The sequence below is a fragment of the Homalodisca vitripennis genome, unplaced genomic scaffold (genome assembly GCF_021130785.1).
Source record: "Homalodisca vitripennis isolate AUS2020 unplaced genomic scaffold, UT_GWSS_2.1 ScUCBcl_1890;HRSCAF=6079, whole genome shotgun sequence".
NCBI classification, from domain to species: Eukaryota; Metazoa; Arthropoda; class Insecta; order Hemiptera; family Cicadellidae; genus Homalodisca; species Homalodisca vitripennis.
In genome coordinates, this window is record NW_025778043.1 from 139,307 (window position 1) to 157,941 (window position 18,635).

Genomic DNA, 18,635 nt, shown 5'->3' on the forward strand with positions numbered 1-18,635 from the left:
CAGAATCAAATTAGATGCATACAGAAAAATAGACTAACGGGGGATCTATATTAGTTATTCATTCGTAACTTTTAGTGTATACATATACGTAATTTAAAGATAATTTATATTTTTTGCATAATGTTGGGAGGGGCACGTGCCCCCCCGGCCCGACGCCACTGGTTACAATTGTGTAATAAATCTGCAATAGTGTGTTCAAAATAAGTGGTACTTACAGGAATTTTCTTTCTTCTATCCATTATTCTCTATTCTTGTGTCTTCTACAAAGTTAGTGGTAATTCTACAGGTTAAACTGGAAGCTCGTCCACTAACCTATACCCTCCAGTAAGACTTACAAGCTCTTACCACAGACAATGGATACGTTTCTATACAGACAGTTAAGCCCCCCACACACCTTCGAACATTTCACCCAACCTGACCTGGCGTCGTACCCAACGCCCAACCTGTCAAGTTAGACGTTTACCCCCACACTGTCGAACGTGCGATCGAGCAGGTTGGGTGTCTTGTCAGTTGTATTATGGATTTCGAGACAAGTGTAGCTGTTTGTGCTGGCGCTTTTTGTCTGAAACGACAAAAGAAGAAAAAAGATCGACGCTTGTGGTCTAAAAAATGGTTTTTGGACCGGAGTAAGTTTAGCCATATGTCGCTTCTTGCTGAACTTGCCATTAGTGAGCCTCAAGACTTCAAAAATTATCTAAGGATGAGCGAGGAAAGCTTTGAATATCTATTCGGAAGACTGTGTGAGCACATAGAAAAAGAAGATAGCCTTTTGAGAACCTCAATTCCTGCAAAAGAACGTCTTGCAGCCACTCTCCAGTTTCTAGCCAGTGGTAGGAGCTACGAGAATCTGAAGTTTAGTTGTGCAATATCTCCGCAAGCACTAGGAAAAATCATACCAGAAACTTGTGCAGCTATTTTTGATGTTCTAAAGGAAGATTTCTTAAAGGTAAGTACAAATATTTGTTAATTAGTTTTAACTCACTCTTTTCTTCTTACATTATTATAATCCATAATTTACACAATTGTTTTTTGAGCGCAAAATTGGTTATTGTCGCGCGAGAATAAAGCAGGAGGGTACGAAATGAGTATAACCATCTTCCGAGAGCGACAATAACCTATTTTGCTTCAAATTTATCCTATTACGTTATTACTTATTTTTTAGGTCTAAAAAAACACACATAATTTCAGAAAAAAAATTTATTTTCAAATCTATCTTTTATAAACTTTTCAAAAACATCAAATTTAAAGTCATCAAATAACAAAATAAAAAGCTGTAACAGAAGATGCTGTTGTCAATGTAATAGCCTATTATAAAACAAAACGAACAAACAAAGATGAAAAAGCAACTTATTATACATTGTCCTCGCTGACACCGGGTAGATTCAAATACTGTTTGAGTTCATTCCGAACTTCTTGTTGAGCAGTTTTTTCTTGAATCGCTAGTGCTTGACCTGCGGTAGGTTTAGTTGCTGCCGTTTGACTTTGAGCAGGTTCTGGTAAAGAAAAATTCTTAGGACAACGTACAGTTTGAGGTGAAATATCTACTTTTTGTTGCTGTACATGTTTTTGCTGTACTTGTTGTTGTAGATGTTGTCGTTGTACCTGATGTTGAGTAGGGTTGATTTGGCTTTGCACATAATATGGGTCAAAACTGAATGTCTGATGTTGATAATTTTGATCTTGTAAGAAATATTCAGCGTCAGCCGGCCTATACGGATATGGATTGTTGTTTTGATTAGTGTCCATAAAATGGTTAAGTGATGGTATATTCCGTTGGGTTGGCTGTTGTTCTGTCAATATGGCCGCAGATGCTTTCAAACTGCCTAACTTACCGTGGAACAAAACATCAGATATAAGCTTTTCTGCAATTACTTGTTGTTGACGGTCCATATCTTCCAGTTGGAAGCCCACGTTGTTTCCAAAAGCCCGGAACTTATTCTGATTACATAGGACAGACGTAGCTGTATCCAAAAATCGTTCTTGTTTCTTTTCAAAATCAGATATCTTTTTTCGGTTTGTTCGAGTAGTTGATCCTGGGTTAGACCTACTTGATACTGATGGGCGACTTACTGGTGTACTTGATGGTGATGGGCGTATATCAGCGTGTATCCCTGTAGATGCGTCATCTTGAGCCTGTAAAAAACACAAAAACTGGGTTTAAAACAGTTATATATAACAGCACGTCAATCAATATTACCTCAATATAACATTGTTAATTTTAATATATTATAATTTTAACTTTTATGTTTACTTTTTGCAGTTTCCTTGCAATGAATCGGACTGGATGAACATAGCTGTGGACTTCAAAAAGTACTGGCAAGTTGAAAACTGTATCGGCGCTATAGACGGAAAACACATAGCGATTCGTCAACCTCCGAAAAGTGGGTCATACTACTACAACTACAAAGGGTTCCACAGCATTGTTCTTTTTGCTGTGGTCAATGCTAATTATGAATTCATCTATGTAAATTGTGGTACTAATGGAAGAGTATCCGATGGTGGCGTACTTATGGAAACTGATTTTGGAGAGTTGCTGGAAAATAAGGAATTGCACTTGCCGTCACCAACAAGCTTCGATGACAGGAGAGACGTTTGCCTCCCTTTTACATTCCTTGGAGATGAAGCTTTTCCTCTGAAGGAAAATCTTATGAAGCCCTATCCAAACAAAGGAATCACCCACGACGAAAAGATTTTCAACTATCGGATGTGCCGTGCTAGGAGAGTGGTGGAGAATGCGTTTGGCATCTTAGCGACTCGATTTAGAGTCCTTCTTTCGACAATGAATGTTAGTGTAGAGAGGGCAGAAATCATTGTTTTGGCGTGTTGTACTTTACATAATTTTCTACGCCAGAAAAGTCCAACCTACCTAACTCAAAGTAGTGTGGATTGGGAGGACACTTCAGCAGGCCAGTTAAATGAGGGTGAGTGGAGGCAGAACACGCAAGAACTTCTTGGGTTTAAAAGAATGAGGCGGGATGGCAGAGAACAATCAATTGCCAATGCAGTTCGAGGTTGGTATAAAAGTTTCTATAACAACGAAGGAAGTGTTGATTTCCAAGAAAAAATGATTAATAAGCGTTGACAGTTCGGTATTGAGTGTAAACAAGTGCGATGATATAGTTAACAACAACAAAAATTATAAAATATGTTGATTTTGCTATGTAGTCCTATCTTTTTCAATTTGATAACTAAATATTGGTGAACTTTGTACATTTTTTCTAATTCGTTTAGATACCATAACTGTGTCTTATTTATATTTTAATTCGCTAACTTTGGAAAAAAGCAATGTTGTAGTTTATTTAATTATATTGAACTTAGAAAAAAACTAAAGTGTATTTGTTTTCCCTTTAACGTATGCCTAAATATTACTGTATTGCAATTATATATTGCAATTTTGATTAATATATTCATTCTTGAAATTTAACTTTTATTATGTAAACTTATTAGATAAAAAATTAACTTATATTACCCTTCAAACATGTGCCAAAGAGCTTTTTGTCACCCACGATATTTTTAATATTGAGGTATGTTACTCTGAAGACAGTTCTAAGTAAAAATAAATAGGAAGGTAGATAGAAGTAAAACCAAAACAGATGAAATTCCTAGGAAATATACGCCTTTATTCATCACCATGAGCAATGCTCAAGGCTACACCTCTGTGGGGTTAAGTTAAATGACTGAATATCTATAAATGTTAAAAAACTTGCACAACATTAACACGCAAAGGATATGAGTTTTATCCTAATTATTTATTATTATTTATTTATCATAATTATTAAATAGTTTTTATCTTGGGGGCAAAATTATAGTCTATTGCAACGTACTACGAAATTAAGGAATAAAGTTGAATTTTTCAAACATCATTGACATAATGTTATACTGTTTATATATATAAATTAGTTTTGTGCTGTTTTTAACTTTAATATAATTTATTGTAATCTAACTTAACCGTACGAGGTGTTGTCCAAATAATGACCTAGCGCTCAATCCTAAGTAAAAATAAGGAAAGTAATAAACAGTAAATTGGTAACAATTAAACTGACACTTACTTTGGTTATTTCGTCCTGCGTTTCCGCTTCCACGTCGTCCACTCCTTCTTCATCTTCTTCAAGGGACGCAATACTTCTGGATCTTTTGCCGATCGAAGATACACCTTTCCTGACTACCTCTTGGTCTGTTATGAAAAGCAGTAAATCAAAATACCAAAGAGATGGTTCATACACATCATCCTGACCACTTCCGGTAATCTTTGATTTTTCAACCTTTTTCAGCTCTCTTCGGAACGATGCCCTCAAGGTTTCGATTTTGGATTTGACAAATTTCTCGTCGCAATCCGGATTAACTTCCTTGCATTTTTCAACGAGAACGGAATATCCTTCTTTTCTGATATTTTTGTTGGAATAATTTTTACTTTTTATGTCCCATAAAGCTCGTTGCTCCCTATAAAGTTCAATAAACTCACACCAAAATGGTTTATTATCGTTAAACGACATTATGAAACTGGCCTCGCTCCGAAAAAACAAATAACAAATCTAGTACTACGCCACTGCACTAGGGAAACTGAGGTCTAGCCAGTCGAGCCGCTCGACAGTTCCCCCACACACAGCCCAACATGACAGGCGCGCGGTTGGAGTTGGGTGGTGCTGTCGTACCCAGCATCCAACCCAACAAAACCATCGCGCATGTTGGGTTGGAGCCCACACACTCTCGAATATGTTCGACAAGACGTTGGGTTCCCAACTGCTCGACCAACATGTTCGATAGTGTGTGGGGGGCTTTAGCGACCGTGCGCAAAATTTAGTTAGTGGATGACAGCATCAGAGAGCACTAGTGTCGCGCTAGGCCTCACTCCCGTTGCCAATAGCAACAGCAGTAAACACACGCGCTGGCACTGGCGCGGCGCGGCAGATACACTTCCTCGTCACCTCACCGCTGCTCTTGCTCAGTGCTCGCTCAGTAGTCTTGCTGCCTCGTACAGTACACACTCCTGTCTTTGCCTGAGTGTTTTCAATACCTCAAAATATAATTCTGCGGTCAGGAAAATCTCGTTCAATTCCCATCTTTCCTCTAATGCAAATTAAGTTAAACAACATAAAGGTATTAAAAGTAATTCTTTAAAAATGTTGTTCCCGTTACTAAACACAGAAATAAATATTTCTTTTATTTTGTAACTAATAAAATTATATATATTGAATAGTTGAATTGAACTATGCATTGAATCATGTTTTGTCTATAGACTATACAGTACCTACGTCTTAATCCCAATACTGTACGCAATGTAACTTGTATTTTTGAAATTGAGAAATCTTAGACAACGTTAAGCTTGTTAATTAGGTTATATTCCAATAATATAGGATATTAACAACAACAACAAAAACACCAATCAAATAAGCTTCATTGTATAAAAAGCCTTATACGTGCATCTTATGAAATCCTAACCATGATACTACATGAATCAATCAGCCTAACTTTTTGCTCAGTTAGTAAAATCATAGAAATATTAAATGTAACTAGAATGCTAAAATCGAATGTCTGTATTTTAAAAATCAGGTTAATCAGATGACGTTAAGTTCTAATCATGACAATAAATTCAACTAGAGCAAAAAGAAAACAAATATTGTGGAAATAAAATGAAAAGTTTTATTTAGAACAAATCTTCTAAAATAATTTTCAGCTGAACAATAATAAGTAACAGTACATTAAAATATATTGATGAAAATATTATTCTAAGAATTAAACAAAAGATAAGTATCAGCACTGAAATACGAAAACAATTAAAAAGCAGAATTTATCATTTATGTGGCACACAATGTTAAAAATACTAGATTAAATTAAATATTCTTCAGTAAAGCCCCTGCAGGACTTACATTCACATGAGATCTGATGAATCACTCAAATATTAAGTGAAAATGATCAGCAAAAATCCCTTATTTATCTTAAGTACAAATGTTTACTTTGAGAAAATACAAACTTTATATTTCTAAATACACGCAGACCAAGTTCGTAATTAATATTTATAAAATACATAAACCATAAATTGTAGTGTAGAGCAATCTGACATACAATACACAATGGAATAAACCCTGAGTTACAAAAGCTGATACAAGTTATTACTACACTGTATTTACATCGATACAAATTTCATTCTATAAATAAACAATTTTTTTGAAACAAAAATAATATTTACAACATGTAAAAAACAGAACGTATCTTAATTGCAATTAAGCTGTCCGAGCAAGAGCAGGTTTAGTCGGATATCACAGTGCACAATATTCTTGTTAAATTAATAACATATATTAATTAATTATTACGTAACACTAAATTGCACTTTTTAAGCAAGGAAGGGACAAGAAAAGGCATACGTGTTCATAGTGTGTCTTAAAACACTGAAACCTTTTTATCTACCAGTATTTAATCACATTTCACCCATACATAATTTTTACTCGTGTCCGAGGATTTTAATTTTTCCTTCAGTAGTTTTTTTCATTTGACTTGAAATCCATTTACACTGTTTATGCAGCAAAACTTTGAACAAATGTTTAAGCACAAATGTTGAGTTTTCTTTACACTGTACGCATGAAATGGCATCGCATGAGATGACTTTGTCAGTTGCTTTCATGAGTCTTTTCACAACATTTGCTTTATGAGCCACTTTCTTAACCCTTTGCACGCCAGCCCATTTTCTAAAAGTACCAGCCAAAAACGCCAAGGCATTTTTCACCCTCTTCGCAAGGTTTCGTATAAACCTCCATATGTTTTTTATTTTTCAACATATCTTAATGATTTTTGTACTGTTCTTTTTCTTAATAAATTCTCTTTCAAATAAAATGGGGTTTAATATTTTTTATTATTAGTTTATGTTTGTAATAAAAAAAGTTACACTAAAAAATATTTTTTAATTTGTAAAAAACATTTTTTTGCACACTTAAGTGATTTTCAAAAAAATATTTGGTGCTTTTCAGTTACACAGCACTAAATTATATATAATTCTTAACCTAATTATACAATTTCAAATGCTTACCTTATGTACTATTGTGATTATGACGTTTTCCCTAGAAGTTGACATATATGTAAATTTGGTCAGATGCAAGTAAAGTATTATACTGTATATATATTTGTAAATTCACTATGCTCAGAACTAAAAATGTCAAACACACAAAACTAAATCACCATTAGTTAGTCTTTTACTTATAAACATCACAAAACTAACAATTCACTGAGCTATGTACATTATTTACACTTTATTGACTAAGGCTTTTTAGCATCTGTGTTCACCAAAACAAAGGGGGTGAACACCCCTCTTACAGTTCTTACAAATAAGTCTTGATTTCTTCCTACGCCCTCCAGCTGCAGTACTTATTTTACTACATACAGCACAGTTCCTCTCCATATTCCCTGGTAAATGTTCTAAACAAAAACCATTTGGTCCGTCTCCTCCGACCATATTTCGGGGCTGATTATTTTTATCAAGCCACTCTTGAGAAAGGTCCTCAATAATACTAACAGTGAACTGAAGCCTTGACATTTGTTTCCCAGTACAATTTTCCTTATATATTATATACGAATTCAGGATCATTCGGGCAAACACATTAAATGTGACTTTCTTCCAGTATTTTACTGTCCTTCGTTCATCTAGGTAGCAATACAACATTTGGTCTGACCCATCAACACCTCCCATGTAGTGGTTGTATTGGTCAATCATTTCAGGTTTTGTTTTTGTTTCTTCCCTATTATGCCTTTTTCTAGTTTTTTTCAACAGTCCTAGGAGTACCCTTTGTAGACAGTAATATAACAGGTTTCTTTTGACTTTTTTTGTCTCTGTAAGCTAGCATAAGAAGATTCTCATTTCTCATATAAAGTGATTGACCAACATCCAGTTTTGCCTTCATTGGGTCAGGTATTCCCTTTCTGTTTCTCCTGATGGTTCCTGTTATATAGGTAGATTTGCTGAACAAAAATTTTGCAAGAGGTATAGTGTTGAAGAAGTTGTCTACAAATAAGTGGTAACCCTTTTCCATGTATTGTCCAATTTGTAGTAATGTTTTGACAACTTTGTAGGCTAGACCATTTTCATTGTTACCATCTGCATCTCTTTTCCCTTTATAGCAGGTAAAAGCCAGGCAATATTTAGAGACAGAGTCACATAACATCCACAACTTGATGCCCCACTTGTGGTGGTGTTTGTTTGGTAAATACTGAATAAGTTGAGAGTGACTTTTTGTCCCTACGAGACTTTCATCAATAGAAATCTCCCTATGTGGAGTGTAGTGAGTCTTGAATAGCCTATTGACATGTTCTAATAGGGGTTGAAACTTTCCTGCAGGATCATAACCAGGCTGATCAGGTTTAGATAGAGTACGATTATCAACTATGTGGAAAAATTGAAGGATTGCTTCAAACCGATTTCTACTAAACATATCTCGAAACCAAGGGCTAGCCTGTGACTTCATGGTTGACCAGTAACTATTTATTGTTGGTTTTTTGTTGAGACCCATATTTAGGATGACTGCTAGAAAAGCTCTCATTTCTGAGAGTGAAACAGGTCGCCATTTGTGTACTCTAGCTCCAGGAGACAAATTTGGATGGCTCTGCATGTATGCTGTTGCATATAGATTAGTTTCAGCAACAAAGGTTTGCAGCAAACCCAATGTAAAAAATAAATTGAAGTACTGGACCGGCTTTGCATCACTTGGTGGACAGTGTTTTGGTCCAGGAATTTCAGAAAAAACAAAGGATGTGGTATTGCCTGGGTCCCCAATATCATTTGTGATTTTCCATTCATTTAGGCCTACATCAGGAATTCCTTGGTTGACATTTTGTTGGTTGGTAGTGTTATTAGGCCTAGGTCTGACCAAATTATTTTGATCCAAACCAGAGGCAACAGGCACAACATTTGAAGGCCTACCTCTTTTTGTACCACTAGGCCTACCTGCAGACGTGGAGGGCAAGTCTAGGTCGTCAGAAGAATAATCCGCATTATTATCGGAAAGTACAAAGTCCGGGTCTTCGTCCGTGTCATCTACTGGATCACAAATATGTTCTTCACCACCAGAATCTGAATCGGCACTGGAATCCTCTGACTGAGAAATGTTGTCAACAAAATCGTCACTTAGTTCGTCTTCCAAAACGTTAAATCCGGCTTCAACTAATCCACTAAACAACGTATTTTCACTCGCCGGTGACCTTTCCCGCTTTCTTTTACTCATTTTACTAAGTATAAAACAACAATAAACAATAAAACAGTTATAAAAACGAAAGAACTGTGTAAAACACGACGTGTAAACAAACAGTACGATCGGCAGCGCAACCTCGACTGTGACAAGTAATCCAACTGCCGCACAGCTGAAATAAAACACAAATACCACCGAAGTAAAGACTCCATAGAGTATTAAATCGTTATAAGCGTATAAAGCAACTAATAGACAATCATTAGATCGAATATCATGCCGATCTGATGTACTAAAACAAATTAGAAAGAGAAATTCGTGACGTCCGTGTCACACGGCCGTCGGCGTTTTTCGATTGAGTACCCGACGTCCGTGTCACACGGACGTTGGCGTGCAAAGGGTTTTAAATAACTTTTTGTAGGTTTTGATGGCAATCTCAACAACATACATTAAGTTGACTGAGGGAGCTAAAAGTCCACTTGAGTCACTCACTTTCACGTTTGAAAAAGTTCTGTTCAGAATTAGAAGTTCTTTGTGACTTGACAGCTTAGATTGTTTGTCGCACATTTTGCTTAAACACTGTTCACATTTAAACTTTCTATGATATGTGTGGGCCAAATAACCTGCAAAATATACTGTAGAACATTCTTCTAAGGTAACAATACTGAAATCGTCCGAATTGAGGATCATTTGACTTTGGAAATCATTTGCTGATGCTTCGTCTTCTTCAGACGAATTTGATGAATCTGAAAGCGGTGTTGCTTCCTTACTCTGGACTGTGACGTCTTCCCACCTGTTGCCTAGGTCTAGAAGTGCATCATAGTCAGGATTATATGATGTGGTTTTGGGTGGTTCTAGGAATTGCTGAATAGTGAGTATACGCATTGTACCTCTAAGTACTCGGACACTTGGATTTCGATTCCACCCACCCCTTTGTCTGATTGAAGAAAATAAATTTTCAAGTGGGTCTTGGTTTAGTCTTGATGTAAGTATGTATTTACAGCCTTCTGATGATAAAAGTTCAGTGTATGCGCGGATTGTTAGTATGAAGCCATCGAAACAGGGTGGTCTTGAAACTTTGGGACTTAATTTCTTAAGGTTGGTAAACAGGTCCAAGGCGTTGGCAAAAAGGGCAATTATATGGCTGTTACTTGAGCTTAATGCACAAGAGTCTGGATTTTTAGAATGGTGTGTTCTGCTGTTCATTGCATCAAATAAAGAATTAATTTATTTGATTCAGAAAAGAGGACGTATCCAAAGCCGTATCGCTTTTTAGCTGGCCAATTTCGGTAACAGTTTTTAATGCCGCTGCTGTCGTGTGGCTGAATATCTGAGTTGCAAGAGAAACAGAGAGTTTTTGAAAGGGGTTTGGCCAGATATGTGCTGGTGTTAGTTGAGGAGCTGCTCTTGTACTTTCACTTTTGCTATCAATATCAAATAATTGTCTTATATCGGAAAATGAAATGGTCCGACCATCATAGACAAAGTCGTGGGTCAACAGATTGTTCCTAAGGGACTTCAAAAGATGAGGTGGATCAAAAAGTGCAACAACTTTTTGTCCACGACTTGTATAAAAATATGGTTTGTCAACAAATACACCTAAAGTCTTGTAGGCTTTGACATTTGTTGTTGACTGGTCACATACCATAGCTTTAACATTGAGGCCTGCATCTGTTATGTTATTGATGCATTCTTCGATTATAAGCCTTGTCTGACTACCCATCAGGCCTTTATCGGAAACAAAGTAACCAATTGGGAGTTTCCATTGATAAAACAATCCCCTAACCATAAAAACAGTTGCTTTCTTTGCAATCCTTTTGTGTCGACCAAGACTACCTATGTCTTCATAGCCTTCAATTAGGTCGTATTGTGGTGAATATTCTAAACATTTCTTTATAGACATTTCGTCGAACATCAAAACACATGCTTTTTCCAAAGTATTCATACTGTTTGATTTTAATTTAATTTGTTCCATTAGTGCTCTATTAAATCCTGTCATGAAGCATTTTTTTGTCGATATCCATATCCTTATTGTTGATTCTGCTGGCAAAATCAAACACTTTCGTAAATAGGTATACGTAGATGGAGATCTCAGGAACAAAGCGGTAGCAAATTTTTTTTCGTCGGAACTCCAATGCATGTTCTTTTTATGAATTTGCATTCTAAACAATATTTCGGCTTCTTTGGATTTGAATTTCAAACCTCCAAGCCTGCTGAACTTTAATAATTGGCATTTTAATCTTGAAATCTTGGCTCTTTTAGATGCCACGTTTTTAGTTTGTGAGTTTATTTTAGACAGAAGCTTGTTTTTAGTTGGTGACTGAAATAAGGCTCTCTTAATCTTAGAAAGACATTGTCTTGCAGGTGATGCACTTTCTATCCATCCATGAACAGACGGCGAAACAGTTTCAACACTGAAGCTGGCTGAAGAGGTGCTCACGGTCGGAGATGGATGTTCTGTTAGAGACCTTCCGAGATATCTTCTAGGTGACTCTGCAGTACGTTTCACACGAGGAGAAGGAGAAGTTTGATGTGAAGGACCTGGAGTTGGCTCTTATTCCTCTGAAGAATACTGTATAGGTACAGCATTATGGACGAGTCGACCACTAGGTAGAATGTCACCTTGTCGGAAATGCCTCTCACATAGCAGCTTCTTCTTCATCGATAACGGCGACAGTCCAATAAGATCTGGATTTCCTAGAATAAATTAATTTTTAATATAAATCTTATAATTTGATGTTAGGTCAAGGAATTCCAGTGTTCATTTCATCTGTGAATAAAAGCCGGCGCTTAATGGAAAAATTAAACTTCTGAACATCACACGTGTTCACACAAATATAGTGTAAGCATATATTATAAATGACTAATATCCTGTTATAACAATTTAATTCTTACCTGTTTTTCTGAATCCATATATCACTATTTTCTCGTGGAAACCTAAACATCTTTAACCCTTTCACTTTAAACCTACTGTTAGAACAGTTTTTGTACGAACACCTAGTACCCGACATTTTCAACTAACAAATATAACTAACTGAACATCACACGTGTTCACACAAATATAGTGTAAGCATATATTATAAATGACTAATATCCTGTTAAAACAATTTAATTCTTACCTGTTTTCTGAATCCATATATCACTATTTTCTCGTGGAAACCTAAACATCTTTAACCCTTTCACTTTAAACCTACTGTTAGAACAGTTTTTTGTACGAACACCTAGTACCCGACATTTTCAACTAACAAATATAACTAACTGAACATCACACGTGTTCACACAAATATAGTGTAAGCATATATTATAAATGACTAATATCCTGTTATAACAATTTAATTCTTACCTGTTTTCTGAATCCATATTTCACTATTTTCTCGTGGAAACCTAAACATCTTTAACCCTTTCACTTTAAACCTACTGTTAGAACAGTTTTTGTACGAACACCTAGTACCCGACATTTTCAACTTAACAAATACAACGCAGTAGCAGAACTTGAGTCAGTGGGAGGGTATCAGTACAGAGCGGGTGAGAGGTGGGGAAGTGAAGTGAGCCGCGCCAGCAGTAGAACGTGATCAGTAGGAGTGTGTCTGGTTCACAGCGGGTGAGTGGAGGGGATGCGAGCCGCGCCGCGCCGTTGAATTAGCAACAGTGGGACAAGAGAACTCGTGGCGGTACACCTAGCGCTCCACACGGCGCTCGCTGAAACTAAAGTCCAAATGTCTGTATAGAAACGTATCCATTGTCTGTGCTCTTACTGACCTGTTGCAAACATCAAGACATACTAGTGTTTTCAACTGCTCACAGATAGCGTTGCCATTGGCATAGACATACAAGCTTTTGCTCAGTCTACTCCAAATGGAATAAAGATTCAGTTTTGACTAGAAAGTAAAAAATGACAAAATTTGGACTTACGAGGTTTTACAAGTAAGCCATCGTTATGTACATATATCGTCCCCTTCCAGTCATAAAGACGTATCTCAGTTTTTGCTACTTTACAGGAGAACGAAAAAACAAAAGTTGTGTTTTCTGTAGCTGTTTTCTTATTATAAGAGGTAGGGGTTTTATATATGGAATAAAAATACCTTAAGAAACAGTATTTATTTACACCATACAAAAAATACTTTCTTTCAGAAATAAATATAAAATACATATATACTTGAGATAAGCCACTTTGCTTGATTATTTTCACTAGTTATATTGAGTTACGTCTCAGTATTTTTTCAAAATTATGTATAAAATAATTGTTTGAGGCTTTAATTGGAATTGAAATTAAGCAATAATTTCAAATTTTGTTAACAAAAAAGTTTTCCTCTTATATTGACATTATTTTTGCCAAAAACAAACTCTTCCTAAATAATCTAACTTAATTGAAACGAAATTGAATTTATTGTTCATAAGTCCTTGTAATGCTAAAATACACACAATAATCTTACTAGATCTTGTTTAAAAACTATTCAAGTATCCAATAAAATAAAAAATTTTAATAAATGTTGTATAAGAGTAAAATAAGACAGATTACACTGATTTAAAAAACTAAATAATTATTAACTAAACATTTTTATATTTTCAAAATTAACTTAAAAATAACTGAAATAAAAATAAACTTCTTATTGATTATGAAAGGTTTGATTAGCTTTAGTGGGGAAGGAGTTCATAGAACTGCTTATGTTCTGCTGCTTTTACAACAGGAGTCAATCCTTGGCACTAAGAAACTAAATCGTCATACTTTGCTTTAGCAATTTGAACCTTCTTCTTGTTAAGCTTTTTAACTGTCATTCTAGAAATGTTTTCTTTTTGCCGTTTTAACATCAACTTTTTACATTTTTCTTGCAGGTGACTAGTTTTAAATTGAATTTCATATAGGTTTTCTTTGGTGACTTTAAACTCTACCATTTTGGTCCAGTTGACCAAACAATCTGCTGATCCTTCAACTTGTCTTCCTTAGAAAGTTGTTTAAAATAAAAAAAGTGTGATGATTGCAATGATAAAACACTGTATGGGTTTCCACGACGAGCTAGTTTGAAAATGGGATGTATTTGAGAGGGAATTATTATGTTCCCTGCCTTTTGCACAGCACAAGAAATAGCACTGTGGCATGAATCTCCCTCATTTTGTCCGAGGTAAGCTTCAAAGAATCGTAGGCTTACTTCTACAGTGGATTTACTCTTGGAAACAAAATAGAGCAGCATAGTTGGAATTATGGAATATTTATTTTGGCCCGGGTAGCCATCTGAAAACAAACTAACAATTTTTTTCGCTTTTCCATCGTAGTGCTTCAATGCCATGTACACAGCGGTTGATATTTCCGAAGCTCCTCTCTTGCTTTGGGACTCGTCCCACGTATAACAAAATACTTCTTTCGTTGCTATATTATAAAAAGTGAGATTGTACACTCCAAGCCTTCTCTTATAAAATACAGCACTTTCTTTTGTTTTGGGCAAGTGTATTACCTGCTGTAAATCAAACGAAGCACACAGTTTTTCATTTTTTATTTCTTTTGGGTCTCTATCAAACAGTGTTTCAATTTCCTTCAGACATTCTCTTTTACATTTTTCTTTTATTTCTCTAACTTTTGTTTTTTCATTGCTATATGCCTCATACTACTCTTTAAGTTGATCTTTTGTTAATTCGTCTCCTTGTAAATAGGTCATGCAAAGAGTGCACTGATCTTTTTTGGCCTAAGAAATGACAAATCTTTTGTCACAAAAACTTGTCTGTAACTGGTTACCGACAATAAATAAGTAATAACCTATTACGTTATTACTTATTTTTTAGGTCTAAAAAAACACACATAATTTCAGAAAAAAAATTTATTTTCAAATCTATCTTTTATAAACTTTTCAAAAACATCAAATTTAAAGTCATCAAATAACAAAAAAAAAAAGCTGTAACAGAAGATGCTGTTGTCAATGTAATAGCCTATTATAAAACAAAACGAACAAACAAAGATGAAAAAGCAACTTATTATACATTGTCCTCGCTGACACCGGGTAGATTCAAATACTGTTTGAGTTCATTCCGAACTTCTTGTTGAGCAGTTTTTTCTTGAATCGCTAGTGCTTGACCTGCGGTAGGTTTAGTTGCTGCCGTTTGACTTTGAGCAGGTTCTGGTAAAGAAAAATTCTTAGGACAACGTACAGTTTGAGGTGAAATATCTACTTTTTGTTGCTGTACATGTTTTTGCTGTACTTGTTGTTGTAGATGTTGTCGTTGTACCTGATGTTGAGTAGGGTTGATTTGGCTTTGCACATAATATGGGTCAAAACTGAATGTCTGATGTTGATAATTTTGATCTTGTAAGAAATATTCAGCGTCAGCCGGCCTATACGGATATGGATTGTTGTTTTGATTAGTGTCCATAAAATGGTTAAGTGATGGTATATTCCGTTGGGTTGGCTGTTGTTCTGTCAATATGGCCGCAGATGCTTTCAAACTGCCTAACTTACCGTGGAACAAAACATCAGATATAAGCTTTTCTGCAATTACTTGTTGTTGACGGTCCATATCTTCCAGTTGGAAGCCCACGTTGTTTCCAAAAGCCCGGAACTTATTCTGATTACATAGGACAGACGTAGCTGTATCCAAAAATCGTTCTTGTTTCTTTTCAAAATCAGATATCTTTTTTCGGTTTGTTCGAGTAGTTGATCCTGGGTTAGACCTACTTGATACTGATGGGCGACTTACTGGTGTACTTGATGGTGATGGGCGTATATCAGCGTGTATCCCTGTAGATGCGTCATCTTGAGCCTGTAAAAAACACAACAACTGGGTTTAAAACAGTTATATATAACAGCACGTCAATCAATATTACCTCAATATAACATTGTTAATTTTAATATATTATAATTTTAACTTTTATGTTTACTTTTTGCAGTTTCCTTGCAATGAATCGGACTGGATGAACATAGCTGTGGACTTCAAAAAGTACTGGCAAGTTGAAAACTGTGTCGGCGCTATAGACGGAAAACACATAGCGATTCGTCAACCTCCGAAAAGTGGGTCATACTACTACAACTACAAAGGGTTCCACAGCATTGTTCTTTTTGCTGTGGTCAATGCTAATTATGAATTCATCTATGTAAATTGTGGTACTAATGGAAGAGTATCCGATGGTGGCGTACTTATGGAAACTGATTTTGGAGAGTTGCTGGAAAATAAGGAATTGCACTTGCCGTCACCAACAAGCTTCGATGACAGGAGAGACGTTTGCCTCCCTTTTACATTCCTTGGAGATGAAGCTTTTCCTCTGAAGGAAAATCTTATGAAGCCCTATCCAAACAAAGGAATCACCCACGACGAAAAGATTTTCAACTATCGGATGTGCCGTGCTAGGAGAGTGGTGGAGAATGCGTTTGGCATCTTAGCGACTCGATTTAGAGTCCTTCTTTCGACAATGAATGTTAGTGTAGAGAGGGCAGAAATCATTGTTTTGGCGTGTTGTACTTTACATAATTTTCTACGCCAGAAAAGTCCAACCTACCTAACTCAAAGTAGTGTGGATTGGGAGGACACTTCAGCAGGCCAGTTAAATGAGGGTGAGTGGAGGCAGAACACGCAAGAACTTCTTGGGTTTAAAAGAATGAGGCGGGATGGCAGAGAACAATCAATTGCCAATGCAGTTCGAGGTTGGTATAAAAGTTTCTATAACAACGAAGGAAGTGTTGATTTCCAAGAAAAAATGATTAATAAGCGTTGACAGTTCGGTATTGAGTGTAAACAAGTGCGATGATATAGTTAACAACAACAAAAATTATAAAATATGTTGATTTTGCTATGTAGTCCTATCTTTTTCAATTTGATAACTAAATATTGGTGAACTTTGTACATTTTTTCTAATTCGTTTAGATACCATAACTGTGTCTTATTTATATTTTAATTCGCTAACTTTGGAAAAAAGCAATGTTGTAGTTTATTTAATTATATTGAACTTAGAAAAAAACTAAAGTGTATTTGTTTTCCCTTTAACGTATGCCTAAATATTACTGTATTGCAATTATATATTGCAATTTTGATTAATATATTCATTCTTGAAATTTAACTTTTATTATGTAAACTTATTAGATAAAAAATTAACTTATATTACCCTTCAAACATGTGCCAAAGAGCTTTTTGTCACCCACGATATTTTTAATATTGAGGTATGTTACTCTGAAGACAGTTCTAAGTAAAAATAAATAGGAAGGTAGATAGAAGTAAAACCAAAACAGATGAAATTCCTAGGAAATATACGCGTTTATTCATCACCATGAGCAATGCTCAAGGCTACACCTCTGTGGGGTTAAGTTAAATGACTGAATATCTATAAATGTTAGAAAACTTGCACAACATTAACACGCAAAGGATATGAGTTTTATCCTAATTATTTATTATTATTTATTTATCACAATTATTAAATAGTTTTTATCTTGGGGGCAAAATTATAGTCTATTGCAACGTACTACGAAATTAAGGAATAAAGTTGAATTTTTCAAACATCATTGACATAATGTTATACTGTTTATATATATAAATTAGTTTTGTGCTGTTTTTAACTTTAATATAATTTATTGTAATCTAACTTAACCGTACGAGGTGTTGTCCAAATAATGACCTAGCGCTCAATCCTAAGTAAAAATAAGGAAAGTAATAAACAGTAAATTGGTAACAATTAAACTGACACTTACTTTGGTTATTTCGTCCTGCGTTTCCGCTTCCACGTCGTCCACTCCTTCTTCATCTTCTTCAAGGGACGCAATACTTCTGGATCTTTTGCCGATCGAAGATACACCTTTCCTGACTACCTCTTGGTCTGTTATGAAAAGCAGTAAATCAAAATACCAAAGAGATGGTTCATACACATCATCCTGACCACTTCCGGTAATCTTTGATTTTTCAACCTTTTTCAGCTCTCTTCGGAACGATGCCCTCAAGGTTTCGATTTTGGATTTGACAAATTTCTCGTCGCAATCCGGATTAACTTCCTTGCATTTTTCAACGAGAACGGAATATCCTTTTTTTCTGATATTTTTGTTGGAATAATTTTTACTTTTTATGTCCCATAAAGCTCGTTGCTCCCTATAAAGTTCAATAAACTCACACCAAAATGGTTTATTATCGTTAAACGACATTATGAAACTGGCCTCGCTCCGAAAAAACAAATAACAAATCTAGTACTACGCCACTGCACTAGGGAAACTGAGGTCTAGCCAGTCGAGCCGCTCGACAGTTTCCCCCACACACAGCCCAACATGACAGGCGCGCGGTTGGAGTTGGGTGGTGCTGTCGTACCCAGCATCCAACCCAACAAAACCATCGCGCATGTTGGGTTGGAGCCCACACACTCTCGAATATGTTCGACAAGACGTTGGGTTCCCAACTGCTCGACCAACATGTTCGATAGTGTGTGGGGGGCTTTAGCGACCGTGCGCAAAATTTAGTTAGTGGATGACAGCATCAGAGAGCACTAGTGTCGCGCTAGGCCTCACTCCC

General features: G+C 35.8%; 3 protein-coding genes across 3 annotated transcripts; 1 reads left to right on the forward strand and 2 right to left on the reverse strand.

Moving 5' to 3' along the window:
* The first annotated feature begins 228 nt into the window (after positions 1-228).
* LOC124371742 (putative nuclease HARBI1) lies at positions 229-3,611 on the forward strand. Its single transcript, XM_046830082.1, has 2 exons — positions 229-946; positions 2,261-3,611. The coding sequence occupies exons 1-2, from the start codon at positions 518-520 to the stop codon at positions 3,080-3,082; spliced, it is 1,251 nt and encodes a 416-aa protein (XP_046686038.1). The 5' UTR covers positions 229-517; the 3' UTR covers positions 3,083-3,611.
* LOC124371743 lies at positions 1,278-4,493 on the reverse strand. Its single transcript, XM_046830083.1, has 2 exons — positions 4,050-4,493; positions 1,278-2,133 (listed from the first exon to the last, which is right to left on the reverse strand). Exons 1-2 carry the CDS (start codon positions 4,491-4,493, stop codon positions 1,351-1,353), a joined length of 1,227 nt encoding a protein of 408 aa, XP_046686039.1. The 3' UTR covers positions 1,278-1,350.
* Positions 4,494-15,043: 10,550 nt separating this feature from the next.
* On the reverse strand, positions 15,044-18,274 carry LOC124371739. Its single transcript, XM_046830079.1, has 2 exons — positions 17,831-18,274; positions 15,044-15,914 (listed from the first exon to the last, which is right to left on the reverse strand). The coding sequence occupies exons 1-2, from the start codon at positions 18,272-18,274 to the stop codon at positions 15,132-15,134; spliced, it is 1,227 nt and encodes a 408-aa protein (XP_046686035.1). The 3' UTR covers positions 15,044-15,131.
* Between the last annotated feature and the right edge of the window lie 361 nt (positions 18,275-18,635).

Excerpts from the sequence above, each read along its gene's own strand:
- LOC124371742 (XM_046830082.1), top strand. The coding sequence starts at position 518 with ATGGATTTCGAGACAAGTGTAGCTGTTTGTGCTGGCGCTTTTTGTCTG. Across the intron at positions 947-2,260 it reads TAAAGGAAGATTTCTTAAAG|TTTCCTTGCAATGAATCGGA; the intron begins GTAAGTACAAAT and ends TACTTTTTGCAG.
- LOC124371743 (XM_046830083.1), bottom strand. The coding sequence starts at position 4,493 with ATGTCGTTTAACGATAATAAACCATTTTGGTGTGAGTTTATTGAACTT. Across the intron at positions 2,134-4,049 it reads CGCAGGACGAAATAACCAAA|GCTCAAGATGACGCATCTAC; the intron begins GTAAGTGTCAGT and ends TGTTTTTTACAG.
- LOC124371739 (XM_046830079.1), bottom strand. The coding sequence starts at position 18,274 with ATGTCGTTTAACGATAATAAACCATTTTGGTGTGAGTTTATTGAACTT. Across the intron at positions 15,915-17,830 it reads CGCAGGACGAAATAACCAAA|GCTCAAGATGACGCATCTAC; the intron begins GTAAGTGTCAGT and ends TGTTTTTTACAG.